Source organism: Bombyx mori, chromosome 10 (assembly GCF_030269925.1).
Source record: "Bombyx mori chromosome 10, ASM3026992v2".
Classification (NCBI taxonomy): domain Eukaryota; kingdom Metazoa; phylum Arthropoda; class Insecta; order Lepidoptera; family Bombycidae; genus Bombyx; species Bombyx mori.
Genome location: NC_085116.1, coordinates 10,518,291 through 10,539,440, shown reverse-complemented (window position 1 = coordinate 10,539,440; position 21,150 = coordinate 10,518,291). Strand labels below are relative to the sequence as shown.

General features: G+C 35.7%; 2 protein-coding genes across 7 annotated transcripts in view; one reads left to right on the top strand and one right to left on the bottom strand.

The window, feature by feature from the left end:
* LOC101735590 (BMP-binding endothelial regulator protein) overlaps positions 1-5,329 on the top strand; it is a 76,173-nt gene extending 70,844 nt beyond the window's left edge. For 3 of the 4 annotated variants that reach the window (XR_009974078.1, XR_009974080.1, XR_009974079.1), the window contains 2 exons: positions 254-1,393; positions 2,190-5,329. Coding sequence is in view for 1 of the 4 variants with exons in the window: in XM_062670669.1 (XP_062526653.1) it covers positions 254-1,339 (1,086 nt within the window). In the remaining 3 variants the exon portion in view is untranslated. Of the gene's footprint in view, positions 1-253; positions 1,523-2,189 lie in introns of those variants that run through there. The other variant, XM_062670669.1, reaches the window with a different exon arrangement.
* LOC733030 (troponin C) lies at positions 5,051-20,650 on the bottom strand. 3 transcript variants are annotated; one of them, NM_001044129.2, is made up of 6 exons: positions 20,142-20,275; positions 17,819-17,849; positions 7,390-7,533; positions 6,980-7,099; positions 5,981-6,112; positions 5,055-5,328 (listed from the first exon to the last, which is right to left on the bottom strand). In NM_001044129.2, the coding sequence occupies exons 1-6, from the start codon at positions 20,163-20,165 to the stop codon at positions 5,300-5,302; spliced, it is 480 nt and encodes a 159-aa protein (NP_001037594.1). In that variant the 5' UTR covers positions 20,166-20,275; the 3' UTR covers positions 5,055-5,299. The 3 variants fall into 3 exon arrangements, with proteins under 3 accessions (XP_062526334.1, XP_012552964.1, NP_001037594.1); XM_062670350.1 differs by having other exon boundaries at positions 5,051-6,112; positions 6,976-7,099; positions 20,142-20,650; XM_012697510.4 differs by lacking the exons at positions 17,819-17,849; positions 20,142-20,275 and adding an exon at positions 7,607-8,345 and having other exon boundaries at positions 5,051-5,328.
* Between the last annotated feature and the right edge of the window lie 500 nt (positions 20,651-21,150).

Sequence of the window (21,150 nt, the reverse complement as noted above, 5' to 3'; positions counted from 1 at the left end):
AACACCCATATTAACAACACAACAAAGTGACTTGATTCCAGCTTTTTATTGAGATCCCAACTTATTTTAATTGAATACCGTCAGGGCTGTCGTAACTTTTAAACCAGAACACACAACTGCTTTTTGACAAAAATAGAGACAATGATATACTAGCTAAGATCACAAAACCTGAGCAGGAACTGAACCAGTTCCAAAAAATAAGGATTTAAATGGTCTGTCTGATTGAAACTTTATATAAAATTATATATTGCAGGATGGCGATACATGGCAGTTAGATGCCTGCAAGTCGTGTGAATGTCATAGCGGGGAACCAAGATGCGCGATGGAAAGGTGTCCAACCTTGACTTGTCCTCCAGATCAAACGCTTCGACAAATGCCAGGGCAGTGCTGTCCGAAGTGTGTCGATATGGACGGAATTTGCACGGTCTTCGGCGATCCCCACTACAAGACTTTCGATGGAAAGTTTTATAGTTTTCAAGGATCCTGCAAATATCAGCTCGCATCTGATTGTGTGAATGGCACTTTTTCTATAAGAATTTCTAATGACGCCAGAAATACGTCGCATTCGTCTTGGACCCGAACGGCGACTCTGCGGATCGGTCCAACCAAAATCAATATGGGGAAAAAGATGCGTATCAAAGTAAACGGACGAAGAGTCACCCTGCCTCACAAGATCAATGGGGTCGCGGAAATCGCGAAAAGCAACGGTTCGGTTCTATTGAAATCCGAAATCGGGGTGCAGCTACTGTGGGACGGCGACGGATTCTTGGAAGTGACTGTGTCTAGTGCGTACAAAGGAAAACTGTGCGGTTTATGTGGTAACTTTAATTCGGTAGCGAGAGACGATATGAGGACTCGTGACGGGAAACACTTGAATGACACTTGGAAGTTCGGTTCGTCGTGGCGAGTGGGAGGGACGCGAGCTTGCACTCGTCGACAGAAGCAACGTATGAACGTGCCTCTTAGACAGTCGAAAATCGTGAAGGCTCGAAGGCTTTGCCGTGGCTTCGTTCGCTACGAATCGTTCATGGAGTGCACGACTAAAGTGAATCCGCACCACTATCAAGAAGCCTGCGAACTCGACGCTCGCAGTTGTTCGGGTACCCGCTGCCATTGTGCGGCATACAGAGCCTACGCGCGGGAGTGTACGAGGTTCGGTGCTGAGCCTAAAAATTGGACGCACACAGCTTGGTGCGAAGGGGCCGCTCCTCCGTGGCTTAGTCGGAACCGCAAGAATCGCGGTCCCAAAACGAAGGGAACTAATCTGATGGATCTCGGTAATATACCCAAGTTCACGAACAAGAAAGTCCGGCCGCCGCCGCCTATATTGCATTTATAATTCGCATGCGGAGACAATTGTTACTAGTCAATCCAACCAGTATGACGGATCACGGTGAGCTCTTACCTCCTTTAAAATTTTATTGTATTGACTAAGCGAAATCTTTTTTCGAATACAAATGCAAGCATTGCAATAGTATGGTTGATCCTTGAAACAATCAATAAAATCATAGGTTCAAATTTTTATTTCGTTTATATGTAGTGCAGTATGCGTATAGTATGGAAATCATTTTTTTGCGATTGCTGGGTGAACAATCTTACGGTCGACCTGGAGTTAAGTAAATACCAGAGCCGATAGATATCAATCATGAATCATGGTCGAAGCTTCAATTGTTTTGCATAACGATTATTCAAATCGGAACGCTAACTCCTTAGATGCATACCCAGGAAAGTCGATGGTACCGATCCCTGTTGGTTCATATTTCACTTTACCACAAGTAAATTAAGTTTCAATAAATTAAGTAATCAACTTTTCGATAACAAAACAATATGGTCCTACTTAAAAGGGCACAATTAATACTAGCTTAGCAAACAAACCAAGTCTCCTACGTTAAAGTGATAAATTCCTTTTACGGCTTCAGAAATCGATTGATTACATTCTGTGTTGTTTGTTCTTTCATATGAATAATTTACCGTTCTAAGATTCTCAAAACAAACAACGCAACAGTAAAAATGATGTATCGTCATTTAAATAAATACATATCGATAAAGTTTATGTCACTTAACCTTAGTTAATTTTAGCTGTCCACTAAATTAAAAAAAAACCATTCCAATAACACATTAATCATACTCAATAAAGAACAATCAGATGATATCATAACCTTTACAAAATTATACTTTATTCATTTCAGAGTATTAAAAGAATTCGCAACTGGACCGCACGTGGGCTGCGTCCTATACGTCAGTCAGCTATATATGGAACGAAGATCTATCTACTCGAGCAGTATTCATTAAACTACTTTTAGGTTATAAAAGAACGTAATTTAGTTCTAAGAGATAATAAACGTATTTCTTCACGTGTTATAATCGGCTGGGATAAAAAATCAGGTACCGTAGATTGGGGGGAATCGGCACCCTTCCCGAATTCAACACAAGTTTTCAATGGTTTTTCTTAGGGTAATACCAATAAAATTGAGATTAATATGATTCCGGAGGCTTAAATTTTTATATACGATGCATTATTATACAGAGTTCATTACAAAATATACACAAAAACTGAGAAAACTAGCTTGACCCGATTCACCTTGGCTTTGGAGTGAATCAAGCTACGTATGTTAGTTTTTCGATAGGGCTGGCACTATTTAGTTGTGAGGTAAGTACCTAACTTTAGTTAATGAACTTTTTAATATTTTTGATGAGTTAAAAAACTTTGTAATATTCTTAAACACTAAATAAAAGTCATTTTCAATTCATCAAAGTTAAATCTAACAACTCAACAAAAGTATCATGGCATCCCAGATTTGTCCCTATTCTAACTCTAGTCTCTATTCCCCTCAATTTACTGTACTTTCACGTTAGAATGATTTGTTTTCTGTTATAGCCAACTTAGCTCCACATTATTAGCTTATTCTTAACCAGTGGAATTTTAGTTCGTTGATAAATATGCGTGTTATCCGAAATCAAAGTTTTACATTTATGAAAGAAATGTAGTTTAAAATTTTATTTCTGTCAGCTGGTTGTAACTGTGATAGGAATATCGCTTTATTCACGTAAGGAATTTTAATTAATAATTTATTACGCTGTAATGCAAAATGTAAAAAAAATGTGATAATTAGCTTTGAATAATATAATTTCAGGCAAGAGATGGACGTTCTGTAAAACATAGTTCAAATTGAGATCTCATTTGTAGCTCTTAACGAAAAAAAATAAATTAGATAAAACCTAGCTATCTGAAGCCAAGAAGCTAATGAAATTATGTGAAACTAAATGTAAATAGGAAAAAAAAGGTTTTCTCTGCCAAACTTTCAGAATAGAGCTGGCAATATTTGGCATGTTATTATAAAGCGGAATGATCTAGGTCCCAGTTCTAACTGAAAATTGGTTCTATCGAACACACTTCCAATTTAAATGTACTTGCGACTAAAATATAATTACCTAGTTATAACATTATAATTAAAGACTCATGGGAAACCTTAGTTTTTAGACGCGTTACCAATGAATATGACTTTGAAAAGAGTAAAGTTAAGAACGTTATTTATTTAAAGTGCGAGTCCGTGGTACGACGACATCTATAAGTACTGCTTAACTAAATAAGTACCATCAAAATGTTCAAACTCAGTTGTCTAATTTTGAAAGCATCAGGCGTACGCGCTTCACTATTTATTCGATAATAGCTTACTGAAATTAAACAAATAAACGATGCTATGTATCCCAGGGCTGTCTGTGTACTTTTCACTAGCACGAAATTATAAGGGTCCGGACACATCTTCACGTCAAGATACAGTTTTTTTAGACGTTTTTGAATCAGTGATGCGATAGTTAATTTGTTACTAAGCATCACACGACAGTGTCGAGGTGATGTGATCGGGGCCTAAGTAATTCTTTCACGTGATGGTACAACACAATATAATGCTTCAACAAAGTTTAGGTTTCCGTGCGCCATTGCGCTGCGATATAACCGCAGCCTGAAGTTCCAAGATAAATTTAGAACTTCATGACATTTTATATTCTAATTATATTTTCCTAAATTTAATGTAGCCTTTATAATTATTAACATATTTATCGACAGTGTGTACAATTCGCCAATGTTTTTTTTTTTTGTTTAAATAAGATACTAATTATTTCAATTGTATTTATTACCTGATAAAGTTTTAAGCCGCATTCCATGAAAAATAGCGTTCGTATATTATATTATTAATTTGTTTCTATTTTTGGATAAGTTAAAAATATTTTTACTTTTTATTATAGTATTATATTTTTGTGTACCTAAATGTATATTTTCTTCATGTTACTATGGAAAGCCTACGTTTTATGCAGGCTTTTAAGTGAGTCTAGTTTCGGTCATTTTATCTACTTAACTCGTTTTAAGCGTTATACGCTTGAAGGTTATAATTTAAAACGCATTTTTCATATTGTTTGTTTTAAATTTGCGCACTATTTTTTGGGAGATTTTATGAGAGAATCGAAATCTTTTCAGAATCTTTTCGAACATTTCAATTTCAATGTTCGAAATTTATTTACGTAGTGCATCATGAAACAGCCATATAAAACTGCGATAATAACGAGTCGGATGTGTCATATTGTAATGTTAGTTTTAATTGATGATCGAAGTCTAAAAGTAAAGTACATCTAGCTTTATGTGTAACAATAAACAATGCAAAAAATCCGATGTTTGCGACGTGGATGAATAAAAAATTATTTAAAGAACAAAGAATTACGTAATAAATAATTATTATTTAAAGTTTGTTTTTATTCGCGGGATGATTTAGGTCCGTGGATTTTATACCGGTCGTTTGGTACAGCGTCGTGACTAACCGATGGCCGAGTGCCAAATTTTCTAAAATTTCATGTCATCAAAATTATCTAGGACAATTTGGCGTCCGCTTTAAAAACAGAGAAGTCATTATATTTATCTCGAACAGAAATCTTAAGAAACGAAAATTATATCTCGACACGAATATTATTTTGAGAATTACGTTATACTTACGACGCCGTCTCAATTCTAAATCTGTTCGCTTTCTAACCGATTACAACTGAATCAATGCAAAACATAGACAGTAGAATAAAAGATTTATTAATCAGTAGATAATATAAAATATAACTCAACCACACCCGATCAATTAAGAACAATTAATTACAGTTTGTACAATACATACATAATACTTGAAAAATTAGCCGATAGATATTGTTTTGTAGCTGCAAACTGATGTCCAATGCTCCCAGATTAGAAGGGTTGAATTAGCCAACGCGTAGAGATAACTTAACTTAGATCATAATAAATAAATAGAAATGAAATAGATGTTTATTCCCCTGTCATCATCTCCATGAACTCTGAAACAAATAGTGAACAAAAATTAAAAGACAGTCAAATGTTTAATTGCGGTGAGAGTTATCCATATTTAAAAATGGCGACGCCTATAGGGATATTAAAAGTAATAATTAGACTATCAAGACTAATTTGGACACGGCAGTATTAATCATAATGTTCTGTATTCACAGAAGACAATGTAACACTAATGAAACAACCTTTAGCACTTAAGAAGCAAACTTGCAGTAATCTTGTTGAATTTTAAAAAATACTGGATATTCTATTCGAGAGGTTGTACGCATGATCCCCACTACGACTGCATTATTTGATAAAATGAGCTACGAAATAGCGCTAAAACATTCACTATCAAAAACTAGCCAGCTAGCTACATTCGTTTTATTGTAGTTTCTCAAAACAAAACACTACTCAATAATCAATCAGTATTAAAACTATATGTATTTATGCATAAGAGATTATTATTGCTATCTATTTACATTGAGGCGATATATTTTCAGTTTTCTAGTACACTGTATTTAAGACGTAAAATAAATCGCACGCGACGATGCATAAACTTCAAGGATTTCGGATCGCCGATGAACCGTTTCGACAGATTTATGGTTCGCGTGTCTGCATTAGTCGCGACGTTTTATTCAGTATATACTTCGGTGTTCTTACCGTCGAAGTCGACGGTGCCGCTTCCGTCAGTGTCGATCTCTTGGATGAGGCCATCGAGTTCATCGTCAGTCAGCTGCTCGTCCAATTCCCGGAGGATCTCGCGCAGGCTCGACGTGGGAATGTAACCGTTGCCTGGAATGTAATTTGTTATGACGAAACACGAATCTCGTTTCAGGTTTCACCGAATACAAATGGAACTTGATTATTGTGGTCTGGACTTCTTATCAATGCTGATAGCCCACTGAGTTTCTCGCGGGATCTTCTCAGTGGGTCGCGTTTCCACTACTCTTGCTAGGGCCATTGTTAGCCCCGTGAGCTCAACTACTCGCTCGGTTACGCTGACATAGCCTCCCAAAGCTATCAGCTTAGGTAGGAAAAAAATGCTAATAATTTTTTGATTGCTGTTAGTTGAGTACTCAGCTCTTGAGTTGAGTGGCTATCAGAGACACACAGCTGGTTTTTTATTTATTATATCGTCCTGATCCGAATGCGTTACTTAAAGCATAGATAGGCCGGATAGTGGTGCCTCTTCGTACGGACTCGCATTTAGTTACACCGCCGGTAAGTATAATACATATTCAGAATTGTGTGCAGGCCTCATTAAGCTACGATATTATGTATATTGATAGAGGTTCGTGAACACGAGCTAGGTATTTTTCGTATTGACTTATGAAAAATGTTACTTGTCCTATGATACTGTGCTATGCTAAGCTATGTCATTCATATCACGAATACACCGAGCGCTTCTTTCAGGATTTATTATTATAGGAAATACAATTCTTCGAGTGTATTTGAACAAAGAAAATATGTTCAATTCACTTCTATTAAAGCTAACACAAAATAAATACCGTGCAATTTAAATAAGACTAGCCCCGGGTCAAATGAACACGGGTGCAAAAGTACAATCGATAATATTGAACAGTTTTGCAAACAGTACGTGTCCCTATATTATGTTTCTTCGAGCATTATTTCATTCGGTGTGATAAAATAGGTACTTGCCTTCCTTGTCGTACAATCTGAACGCTTCCCTGAGTTCTTTCTGCATGGCCTCAGCGTCCTCTTCAACGATGAACTTAGCGGCCAGAGTTACGAACTCGGGGAATTCCAGACGACCAGATTCTGAAAATAAATGAGTGGAAAGATTTTAGTATGCGAAAATGAGTTAGTATAAAATGAACTTTCCTTTCCTGTGCTATACATATTTGTAAGGATCTATTAACTCCCTTAATATCAATCTCTGTGGCCGCCTAAAATCTCTCTGAATGCGAACTGAATAGTTTTAAAATAAATACTTTTTATAATAAATTTATGACACATACAGGAAATGAGTCTATTTCTCACAGATGTGCTAGTGAATTAATTGATTTAAATAAGTTTTTTGTAGTAAATTTGATGTTGAACAGACTTACTGTCGGCGTCGACCTCCTCAATAAGTTCCTCGAGGATTTTCTTGTTGAATGGCTGCCCCATCATTCTCAGGATATCAGCCACGAAGTCACAGGGGATACTACCCGAGCGGTTGTGGTCGAAGCCGTCGAAGGCTTTGCGGAGGACTGAAACAAACCCTCCAATTAGTACACGCAATTTGCTTACGTAATACATTAACTAATTACCCGAGAGCAATACCTTCGATATTTAACGTAGTCATTGTTTGAACTGTTACTAGGACCTAATATGTGTCAGTGGATTTAGTTAACTTTGCCAAAACCGATGTCTGAAGTGAAAGTAGAGTGTTGCACTGGCTATAAAATGAGTTAAACTGATCGTTCGGCGGGTTGCAAGTTGTATTAGGAGAATAGTTCAATGCACTGAGGTGTAGTTGGTGCAAATATTGAGCAACGCAGCTATTTTGGTACACCGATGTCTAGTGAGAAGCATCCAGCGTGTGCATGCATGCATGTGCACAGTGCATTATCTATATGTATTTTTGATGAAGAAACTACTAGAACTTTTGATAAAATCTTCAAATATCAAATATTCAAATAAATCAATAGTAAGAATTTATTTAAAATTTCATAATTCATAAACGCAACGGAAACTATTTATCCATGTATTTATTCTTACGATACATATTTAATGGTTTTTAACTAATACCATATTTCACTAGCTGGATAAGCGTAGCCGACCGTACTCCTGGCCTGACTCATGTTGAGAGGCTATCCGATAATAGTAATAGTACTAGTGTCTTTAGATGTCTTGAAACTACAACCGGAATTCTACTACCCGTAAGACATTATGAAAATAAACCATTGCTTTGGGTAAAATAATAAAATCTTTTGAAGGTGCACTTAATTCGCGTTTTGAAATCTTAAAATTTGAAATGTGTGAACGGAAACGCGTCTATTCTTTCGTCGTTGCAATTAGAACAGTATTTTATAAGTTTTATTACCTGTGGCGGTACGCCATAAATTTTCATTCGTTGGAAAGCGTGAGTTTTACTGGAATAATTTTCCTCAATTATTCGAGATTAAAGCGAGTCACTGACGCACGTACGTCTATTATCAGCCTCAATTAAAATCAAGGTGAAGCTCTCCGCTAATAGGGGTTCGTAATTATTTTGAGGACGATTTTCACATCAAATGCTCATGTTTATTAAGCAGAAAGTAAACTAAAAATATTTGTGCTTTAAACTAAAAAATGAAGCTAATTAGTTGATTTACCTACATTTTATTGAAACGAAGATTCTTGTCTATATAATTTTTTTGAAAATTACCTTTTTATATAATTTATCAGATAATTCTAGGGTTACTTTTCCCGGTAATAAAAAAATGCACGATTCCAATGGCAATTTATTTAGCAAAAAAAGTTATTATTTTTAATTAATTCCAATGCTCTTTTAGCAGCGTGTCACATCGATGATTTGATAAATTTAAACATAATAAACACGCTTCTAACGTGTACCTGTGTATATCATGAATTTCTTCATTTACACGATCGAAATAGGAGTTATCAATTGAGATCAAGAGGGGTTTGTATTTTAACTACAAATGATTAGCAATATGAACACGGACAGACCGAATGATGAGAGAAAACCAGGAATTTTTTTAATAAAATTATGACAGTCTAGTACCCTGGGAACAGTCCGTGGCGAAATGATTTATTTGCCCAGAGCATATTTTGTATTGAATGATGCAACTGTGCCGGGACCCAAAACCTCTGACGAGTAATTGTAAATGAAATAATGTTCGTATAATAACATTTTGAAACTTGCTTTCTTCCTCAAGGTATGTGTCCCGGCTGTTGAAGAAACAAGAAAAGTACTTGTACAATACCTATCCTAAGTTGTGCGCCTTAATGTTCACGTTTTTCTGTCAATAAACTGTCATACGTTCTGCTTTGAAAGATGAGACGCCCTTGTGCAATATGAAGGTGGATGACGTATCTATGTTGTGATATCTATAGTCTCCGGAACGTAGATATATAGAAACATAGAAAAGAGCGAGTGGCAACAGAACGACTCAAAAGACAAGTTAGGTCACAGGGCATTTAGTTACTAAATTTTTAAGAAAAAAAAAGTACGTTAAAAGTTTAAAAAAGTACTGTTATTGTCATAGCCGCGGCTTAAAGCGTCACGTGTTATGTGCATTTTAAAATAATAAATTCTATATTTATTCATCTAAATCGGCAGATAAATTAGTTCGTGATAACGAGCGTGGCCGTTACAACATTCAACAGCTGTTCCATGAAGTTTTGGCAAGAAAATAGTTTTAAAACATGAATTTTTTATTTTTGCCGGAACGCAGAGCTGTTAATTTTAATCGTTAAGACTTCTTGGCAGATGTCTCAAAGTTCCACGGGCTTTATTACATTTTTTTTTTTCATCTAAAATTTATAATAATGTTTATTAATTAGTCTCAAGAACAGGATTTTGTTTTTGAAACAACGGGAAAGCAAAAGCGATTTAATGTCGTCGTTTATCTAACAATAAGCGGCCAGTGATAATTATTGATACTAAACGCATTAATGAACGTTAAATTGTATTAAAACATTTTATTTTCCGTTATCGAACAAGATCAAAGACGTGGGAAGTGTAAATTATTTAAAAACATGATTCATACTACAGCAGGAGACAAAGTATTGCGTTGAATATTTGAAATACTAGCAGGATAAATTAGTCAATAAAAACTAAGTTCTGCTAGCAAACAAGAAAAGTTAATTTGTCCGTGTTTATTTATAGAAAAGGTTCCCGGTGTATATTTATTTATGGTTCATAAGCGATTTACATTGGATCGTGTGATAAAAATCGAAATCACAAAAATAATAATTCTCATTTAAATAGGTAGGTACCTCCACTTTATCTATTTCTGCAGGATTCCGGTGTGAAGAGTGGAGCAGGCCTTTTATGAACTGAGACTTATATAGAAGTCATTTCTCAAATTAGATGGTGACATTTACGTTGTTGATGTCTACGGGCTTCGGTAACCATTTGAGAACCGGTGGACCGTGGGCTCGTGTACCAGTCTAAGCAATAGAAAGAAAAAACTCTTCGTACCGCAATAAAACATTTACGTGTGCTGTTAGATATAGATAAGTAAGTTATCTTATCAACAATATATTACAACAATAAACTTATATTATATCAACAATAGTTACTATTGTTGATCGAAGTTAGTAAGCGACTACTTCATTGTTGATCAGCTATTCCTTTAAATTAAACATACAAAATTAAACAGTACCTAATTGTCAGAAAGTCGAAATTTGAATAACGATATATTTTGGTACACCAATAAAACAATAGTTCGAAACAAACATTAAACGTGACGTTTTCAAGTTCGACTGCAGAATGTAAATGTTCCAGAAATTTCCGTAACTCATGCAATGCTGGAAACAATAATCGTTATTTATGCATATTTGTGAGTTTGGCCTCATTTATAATATAATATACGTTACGCACGAGTTCTAGCTATTTGGCAAATAGCTAAATTATAAACATTGTCCTGTGTATTTTACATTTTATTGTGAGTTTACGAATCTAATATAAGCTTGAGTGGGCGATTGACAAATTATTAAGTTTCAAAAATATTCAATATCATTAACATTTGTGAGATTTCTTGTTTGTAGTTAATAATGTTTGAAACTTGAGTTTTTATTTGAGGCAATCGAACTCGGCAACGCTATGTTCATAGCGCGATTCGACACGGCTTCCACCCAGCTCTATCCATAGAGCGTCGTCAAACCCAGTTATTGCTTCCTGCATTTATCATAATCAATCGCATTGGGGTGTCCATGAAATACGGCTGGCTATAAAATCCAAGACAATCTTTATTTTGTATTTATCTCTGCCAAAAAAACTTACTTTAATGTTACATAGACGATTCAATATTCGCTTCAATCGTTATACCACGTATACGAATTTGAATACATTCCAAAATTATAAAGTGATTTAAAAAGTGCTGAATTTAATCACTACTTTGATCTAATCTTAATATTGGATAACCATTTTTATAAGGTTTAATAGTTAGGAGTGTCTATAATATTGTTGTTTAGATAACTCAATACGATATAATATATTATGTATAGGTAAAAAGGCGTTTTAGTACAGTTTGGGAACAATCGTTATTCTTATGTGTATAGGACATTTCTTATGTGTAACCGCTTAACACCTATAGCAACCAAAAAAACATAGTACCAGTTGGTTTCTATTCAGGAACGTCGATATCCATCATTGTTATTGATTCTCAGAAACTCGGTAAAACAATGACGATAGCGCGTTTTATCTGATTTCCATGGTAAATTGGCGGTCGTCCAGGCATGCTGCCACGCCGCCGCCGCGCTTGCCGCATGGCCGCGAATTCGCCCGCCCAAACGAAAATCATTTTATAATGGTCCCACTATATTTATCAGACGCTGTGGAATTGCAGATTGGCACCAAAAAAAAATTCTGCAATGTTAAATCGCAAATTCAACAAACAAATTCGACATGAATTGAGAACCTTCTTTGTCTTTTTGATTTGAACTCGATATAGAATAAATAGTAAATTACAAAAAAAATCAATGTTTGCTTTGAACAAAATGAATTACTTTTCAATTCAATGAGAAATCAGTATTTTGAGTACATAAAAGTTATTCAATGACCAATAATTTGTAGCACTGTATGTTTTGTTGTAATAGGTTTTTTTTCAAAGAACAAGCATTAAAGAAGCTTTTATATTGTTTACTCTTTGAATCAATTTAAAAAAAAATCCAAGATAATTGTAAATATTTTGGCAAGCATGCAAAATGAAACAGTAGTAGCTCAATCAACTTATAATCGGGTAAAGATCATTCCTAACACAGTATCTTCAAGGCAGGTTGTGAGCTTGCACAGGCTAGTGCCACTAATATTTTACCTAATTCAATATTAGGTTTAAACATGGGGGATTCCAACTTCGAACAAACACATTCATGTGATGAATAAGTTTTTTCGCTTACTGTCCCCGTACTTAATATGCCTATGTGTTTATTTCAACGTAAATAAATATGTAAATCAGTTTCTGGTTGACACAGTACAGAGAACCCTAGCTTAGTCCAAAACGAAACTATATAATTTGTCCTCAATTATTTATTTATTCACGTTGTTATATATGTGGGCACCGGTCACAAAAGTGGTGGTGCTAATAAATAAATAACTATGGTTTATTAACATACGCGTATGGGTGCAAAGGCTCTTTAGTACTCAATTAACACTTACAATCTCGCAACATACGCTAACATTGTTCTATTTCGTGCGTTCCAACAACCATTTCGTTATAAATAGATGAAAAAAACACGTTAGACTCTTGACTGACTTCGGGTAAACATTTGATTTAAATGTATTGGATCGAGGTCGAACGATAGATGGGAAAATATTATTTACATTTCTGTTTATAAGTACGTAGTTAGATTCATTTTTCAGTATCTTTTTGATCTTGATGGATAAAAAAGAGTTTTTTTTTAATGTATGATTCATGATTCAATGTTTAGTCACACTCAGTATGTTTATATGTAGTATCTTTGTATATAATGTATTTAGGCATGAGATCTAGTATTTTTTCTATTTAATAATTTGTGGATTTTGATGATGATGATCGTAACGAGTAGGTATTTGTGGTAGGGGTATTTTTAGCAAGTACGGCTTGGTAGCACGCTTCGTCTACCGATTTTTTGCCGCGAAGAAAATATACGGTATGGTTGGAAAAAAAATATACTATATTTTAATTCGAGTCACATTTTTCTCTTATTAAATATCAAAGTAAATAGCCGTACAGTTCCAGATTGAGCCAGTCCTGAGAACACCTGGCCAAACTGAACCATCTGGGCTTTTTCCATTCTAATATCCATTCTAATATTCAATAGCAATTTTTCAAATTTTCAGACAACAAAGCACTCTCTCTCTCTCGGCAACATTTTATACCCTCTTGTCATTCAGCAATACGTCTTGTCAACCATGGTCTTCCTCTAGGTCTAAGACCTGGGAAGTCGAGCTGCAGTGGCAAATTTTCGACGTAATAATAATAATAATAATTATCATGACGAACAACTACCGGAAATATATACTAAAGGATGGGACGGTCGACATTTGTCGGGCATGCCACCGTCCGGGAGAGTCTATTAGACATATTGTTTCTGGCTGTTCTCGGTTTGCTAACGGCGAGTACTTGCATAGACATAACCAAGTGGCTAGGATTATCCATCAACAACTTGCTCTGAAATATGGTTTTCTTGATTCTGCTGTACCTTATTACCAATACCAACCTCAACCAGTTCTTGATAATGGTCATGTTACGCTCTACTGGGACCGATCTATTATCACGGATAGGTATATTGTTGCCAATAAACCTGATATTGTGATAATAGATCGATCTGCGCGTCGAGCAGTGTTGGTTGATGTCACCATTCCTCATGACGAGAACCTCGTGAAGGCAGAAAAGGACAAATTAATAAAATATTTAGACCTGGCCCACGAGACTACCGCCATGTGGCATGTTGATTCAACCATCATTGTTCCAATAGTTGTATCGGTACACGGTTTGATAGCGAAAAGTTTCGATCAACATCTTAAGAAACTTTCGTTATCCAGCTGGGTTAAGGGCCTAATACAAAAAGCAGTTATCCTGGATACTGCACGCATTGTGAGGAGGTTTCTCACTCTGGAGTCCTAACCACTGGTGGCTTGTGTCGTAGACACCGCCATCAGCGGCAATCTATTTTTATATAGTGTTTTTTAAAAATTGTATTTTTAATATATTTTTTAAAAAATATTATGTAATTAATAAGATTTTAAATAAATATAAATAAATAATAATAATAACAACAAACCTAAATTTCTTATTCATAATTCATAATATAAAATTTTTTTCCTCCCTAAGCTGATAGCCTTAGAGGGCTATGCCTCCGTCACCGAGTGGGTAGGTGAGCTGACGGGGCTCTAACCGCAGGACGTTGCTAGCAAGAGCAGTGCTTCGCAGAATCTACCACGCCGGATCGGCACCGCGACCCACTGAAAAGATCCGGCGAGAAACTCAGTGGGCAAGAACCATCAATGCACTACTATGAGAATAGATTTGACAAACAGACGCTTTGCAATTAGCAACGGTCCGACGGTGGAGCGGGGTCGAGATTCACTGGTCTGATGCATAGAAACGACTGTTTGTTTCTGCATCGTCTGTACGCACGCGTGCCTTTTATCCGATTGAGTTAAAAACATCGTACCGTTATTATTGGAACTTCCGGAAATATTTATTCCATAACACCCTCAAAGTAGGCTGAACGCGAGTAGTCTTAATTATTTATATTATAATTGATTAATTAATTAAAAAGGCGAACACCAAATATTGATGGTAGATAGATCCGGTATGCTTATTCGCTTTAATGAACTTCAAGACTTGGAATTTGTTGACCAGTTCGTTTAACCTGGCTCTCTTCTTAGTAACAAGGGTGGCAGCGGAAGGAACATGGCCAGAAAAGTCCAAATGTCCAAAGGAGCAATGAATAAACTCACTAGGGTATGGAAAGACAATATATCTTGCAAAACCAAAGTGAAGCTGGTACGTACCTAGTACCGTACTACGACTTCTCAAATTTGCTTTACGGCACCGAAACCTGGACGATAAGACGGAGTAAGAGGGCTGACATCGTCGCTTTGGAAATGTGGTGTTGGAGGCGGATGTTGCGAATTCCTTGGACTGCACACCGGACCAACTTATCTATTCTGAAGGAGCTCGTAGGAAGGAAGGAACGTGTATTACCACAAGGCTGTCCGCTATTTGCTTCCTGCGTATTCTCACGTATGTGTGTATTTCGGTCACATCGCTCGTAAAGATTGTGATAACCTAGAGAAGCTGATGGTAGTTGGTTGGCTGGACGAGTGAAGATCACGCGGACGCTCACCTACCCATTGATCTGATCTGGTAAGGACGTTTACCGGTATGCCACTAACGGAGGCAATAAAGACCGCCGAGGACAGCAAGCATAGTGCATCGAGCGATCAACGCTTCACGCTAGACACGACCTTCAGCAATGAAAATACCGACTAAGGAGAGGATAGGTGTAATTCGAATGGAATTGACCATTAACAGCAGGTAAGCTCAGATTTTGTCTGGTTATCAATGCTAATTTATGTATTTGGTATTTTGCCATTGTGACAGTTATTAAATTTATGCGAAAGTGATGTTATGTGAAACCGAATTTGTATGTTTGTCTGTTACGCTTTCATAACATAACTAAGTACTATATCGATAATGATGATTTAATTCTGCACACCGGCTTTTGCGTACCGCTGGCATTATTGACGTCTATGAGCTACGGCAACCACTCACCATCACGGGCAATTAAAACCCCATTCGCATGGGTAGTTCAAAAAAAAAAACTTTGTCAGGTTTATGGAAAAGCAGCGGGGTAATCTGTAACACCAGCGGCGCTGCCTAGGGCGGCCTAGGCCTGTCGTAACGTCGCGGTTGTAATGGTCGACGTAGAATAAATTCCGATGCCCGAGCCCGAAAGAAAGGCCATAGAAAAAAAATGTATCCAGAAAGATGCATAATAATTTTTTTTTTTTATTATCGCAAGAATAGCCGCGAACGAAAGCTAATAATTAAATAAATGAGATCGCATTTAAAACCGCACCTTTATCGGCGAACATCAATACTTTGAAGTCGGAATTAAAAATACAGAGCGATTTAAATAATCGAGTCATTTTTTATTTTAAACACATTTTAAGTCTATTACCAAAATAAGCAAACAAAGATAATTCTAGTCGCGAGTGAATTTATCTTCATCAGAACTGTCATGGTGCCGTCCACAGAGGTAAGAAGTTTTTTTTTTAATTTAAATTGCTTAGAATTGCTGCTTATGACACCCGACGATATACTTTTGTCTATGTTTTACGTTCAACTTAATGTTTTATCTATATATTAATACGTGAAACAAAAACTTTGTATCCCTTTTTACGAAAATTGCACGGACGGAGGAGTATGAAATTTTCCACACTTATAGAGAATATAGAGAAGAAGTGCACAATGCTAATATTTTTTTTAAAATAATGCAGAAAAAATACAATAAATCAATAAAGAAAACATTACACACACTACATACCATGTATTTGACGCACACACGCATGCATACTATTTATTGTCAAACTTTTGTTCTTGACGTCTGTGGTCAAATTGAGAATAGATTAAATATTATTTGTCTTTATTAATATTTTTTTATAGTGTAGCCCGAAATTTGTGATTATAAAAGTATAAAATACAATCATAATAGTGTGCAAACTTATTATACAATTCCAATCTTATTAGTCGAATTATTATGTCATCCTTGTTGTTCAGTTTGTGTTTATTAAACGTACTTTACAAATTTAATCGATTAAAAAAACGAAAATTAATTTGATATAATTGATATAATTATGTACTCGTTATACATTAATTTCATTATAATTTTTAAATATTAGTGTCTAAACGAATAATCGTATTTTGAGTTTATCCATTTGGATAGATACGATCATATCACATACGTGATGATAAGTGCTTACCAGAGTCTATTAACGCAACGTTATTACCGTCACTCATCTAGTAACATGAAGTGAGAGTCTGGAATATTTTGTGTAACAGCTGTTTCCTCTGGGAAGGTCTGCCTCAGAAAACGGTAGGATGTTGTTACCTACCCGGGTCCAAGATGCCCTTCCGTCTGTATATCGAAAGAAACTTACATGGTGGTGGTAGGGCCTCTTGTGAATCCGCACTGATACCACCGCCCTGCCTATTTCTGCCGTGAAGCAGTAATCCGTTTCGGTTTGAAGGGTGGGGCAGCCGTTGTAACCCGTACTGAGACCTTAGAACTTATATCTCAAGGTTGGTGACGCAATTACGATGTAGATGTCTATGAGCTCCAGTAACCACTTAACACCGCCTTGGGCTGTGAGCTCGTCCACCCATCTAAGCAATAAAAAAAACAACTATTACTGCTATTAAATTGTCGACTTGATTTAAATAGATATACTATATAGAAGCGTTTATTGTTATTCTGAAGTTATTTCAGTGATTTTAAACTCCATGGCATGTTTTAGTATTTATCTGTAGTAGAAAAGTCATGCGATGCTGAATGATGAATGGTGAAATGACCACACCCTCAGTCCGGCCCTATTCTTGGAAGCCTAATTAAACCCACGCGCTAAAACTTAAAGAATTAATTTATTACGCTTTGGCTGCTTGTTTTACGAAGCAAGCTTCATTGTGTTGGCATAACGCCAAATCTGATCTTGCTTTTTCCCCTCGTTTATATAAACATCAGTGAATATTCTTTTCGTGATTTGTTTCAAAATATTATAATGTAACGTTATTTGATTATTTTTATATGTTTGGTCGATTCCTATTAAATACTCACCGGCGATCTGTTCTGGGGGCAGCTCATCGGCCTGTTAACAAAAAAATTATGCTATTAATATTGCGTCCTTAGCTTAATATGTAAGAACATAAATATTAGATTAAATTAGTTTATTATAGTTTAAAATAGATTAAATTAGTTAAAGTTCCATCAATCAGATGTAGTTAAAGTATAAATATTCTTTAAGGTTTTTTTTACTGGTGGTAGGACCTCGTAAGACCGCACGGGTAGGTACCACCGCTCTGCTTATTTCTGCCGTGAAGCAGTAATGCGTTTCGATTTGAAGGGTGGGGCAGCCGTTGTGGCTATACTGAGACCTTAGAACTTATATCTCAAGGTGGGTGGCGCATTTACGTTGTAGATGTCTATGGGCTCCAGTAACCACTTAACACCAGGTGGGCTGTGAGCTCGTCCATCCATCTAAGCAATAAATAAAAAAGGTACTTTTATTTATTTAAAACATAAAATTAATAAATTCATTCAGTATTTAGGTAAGGGATTTCATTATTTATATCAAGATAGACAACACGTACAGACTAACTCCAAATTCACGTGGTGTCAAGCGGTACTTGCTATATTATTATTGTTGCTGCTTGCACTGAAGTTTGAAGTCAATTTTGAATTGCATTGGATTAACGACCGTCAGTCATACTGTATGAATGATTCGAGACAGAAATAGGCTGAACGATGATATTGATACTCATACATTCCCTCCGAATTCATTTATAATTTGGTGAGTTTTATTATTTATTACCCGTCGAACTTAATGGGTTGGGGTGCCAGGATGCTTTAATGAACTGTCAATATTGTCTCTATTGCTCGCTTACAGTTTTATAACGTGTTGGTACTGACAGCTTCGATCAATAAAGACTGACAGTCTAAAATAGCGCCAGAGAAAGATTCTTCGTAAGTGAAATACACAATCCAATGTGTTATTGGTACTGTTGATAAAGCTATACGGCCTTTATATTATTTAACTGAATTTTCCACGAAACATTATCCTGTCCATCGACATAGCCAACGTTAACCAACATTCTCCTCCAACCAATTTGTTAAGCCTTTATTTCAAAGCTAAAATTTACGCTCATCCTTAATTCGAAGATAAGACACGGCACGCAATACAAAAAAAGAACTTTGATGTTCTGTATTAAATCTAAGTATTACCGAGCACTAAGCCATCGGAGTGTGCTACCGGAGCATAATAAATTTGTTTTATGTGCAATTGAAACAAAAATAGACTCATTGGTCTTGCACACTCTATCTGCCACATATTTCCGTGGCCAGAAACGTACGTCATTCGTCCTTTTAAATTATATAGCTTTTACTTTTTACGATATTATAAAACTGAATTTTAATATAGCAGTACGTATGTAATTTTTTTATGTGAGAAATCGATATTTTTGTATAAAGATGCGAAACGTTGACGTGGTCTAGCTTTAAAACTGGATACATTTGACATGGTGACAAACTCGTTTTGAGTTATTCCTAAAAAATATTTAATTTACAGCAGGTTTCACAGTATCGGTTTTTTCTTGTTTATCTGTAAAACAAATATGTTCTAATCTCATGAACTTTGTGATGATGAAACCTAACGTTATTTGAGTTTTATTTAACTGAAATAGATTTTGTAATAACTGCACAATTTTCTAACAATTACTAGAAAGTTTGCGACTATAAAATATGTTTTTGTACGTAAACGACTTTGAACGATGAAGCCTAAGTCTAAGGTCAAATTTTAAGATTGGGGCAGAAGGCGATTTATTCTTTGTTTTTTTAAAATAAAGGTATCGAATATAAGAGGTCTATTGTATTTAAAAAAAAATTAAATACACTATGTTTATGTACTGGCTTTGGTAAAATTTAAATAATTTAAGTATTTTTTGCAATACATAAAACAATTAATATTTTTCAATTAAAAATTCCCAAAAAAGGTATAAGTTGAGGTCGATTATTTTTATTAAATTATGAAATTTAAACAAAACGAAATAGATATTAAATTAAAAGTGATCAATGATGAAAATAAACATTGAAACTTAGTTTATTTATCTACAATGTAAAAAAAACCTAAGATCTTTAAAATTTCACACCGTCTTGACAGCTATATTAGTTGTTAAAATAAATTTGTTAACTGCTTCTTTCACAGCTGCTGTCGGTCAGTTGTCAACTGTCACAAATTCAACTGAACCGAATTACAAGCAAAACGACATATCTTGTTAATGTCCCTTGTTCATAACACACGCCTCATACTTTAATCTTCTTTTCAGCATATTTTTAATTTCATACAATTGTATGTTAATTTAATATTGCTATTGGAGACACCTACCCAGTCTTCGGTGTCCAGAACCATGGTTGATGTCACTAGTTAACACTGTGAGACGCACAACACGACTGGCCACAATTCCGAATGTTTCCAGCGTTCAGGGTTATTTTCTGCTGCCTCACGATATTCGGGGCTTTCGAATACTTTCCGTGGTATAAAGAAGGAGGGGAGCGCGGGCGGCGGGGTCCGCCGGCCCCAAGTCCTCCCCGGTTTCCTGTGCCACCGCTGACCAATCGCGTGAGCCTCAAACGGCAGGATGCTGAAGTATTTTTAGTAGAAACGTGGTTATGAAAAACGTAAACAAGCCATGCGTGCGCGTGAACGTCCGCCCGCCCGCTGTAATCTCGCCGCTCACCCAGTAAATGATCTTAGCGTTCGCTCTCACTAAATGTGAATAATTATAATTTTAAAGCCGTTTGTCGTGTGTAGGACGTTTACGATTATGATGTAAAGATATTTTTTTCATAATTTCTTTGATCAGTTTTATTAACTTTATATAAAGTTGCTGCTTGTAAAACTTTTTTTTGTTTTAATGAGAAAATTTAAGATATTACGTTTCTTGTGTTTTTTAGGTCACAACCTCACAACTCAGTTATTTTTAATATATTGACGATATTAATAAGTTGCTTGATATTCGCTATCACAAAATGCATTAATGACACAGGTGAAGGCCTAATAAATTAAAAAAAGTAAGAATTAAAATATTTAAAACGAATACTGTGGTTGTGAAGACGACAGTAATTTATGCTAATTAAAAGCTTATGATTTAAGAGTTCGAACACTCTGCATATTATACATCAACATGTTCAGCGATGCTTCTTGTATGTACTAAGATGAATAGTCTTCGAGAGTTGGCACAGTACGAGTCGCACGTCCTACAGGTCCTAGTTCACTGACCGCGTTGTAGCTTTGATAGTAAACACCTTCGATAATACAATTACTAAAGCAAGGATTAAAGGAAAATTGCCCGTACTTGATAAGACATGTTTAAATTAGTCAGGGTATTACTGAG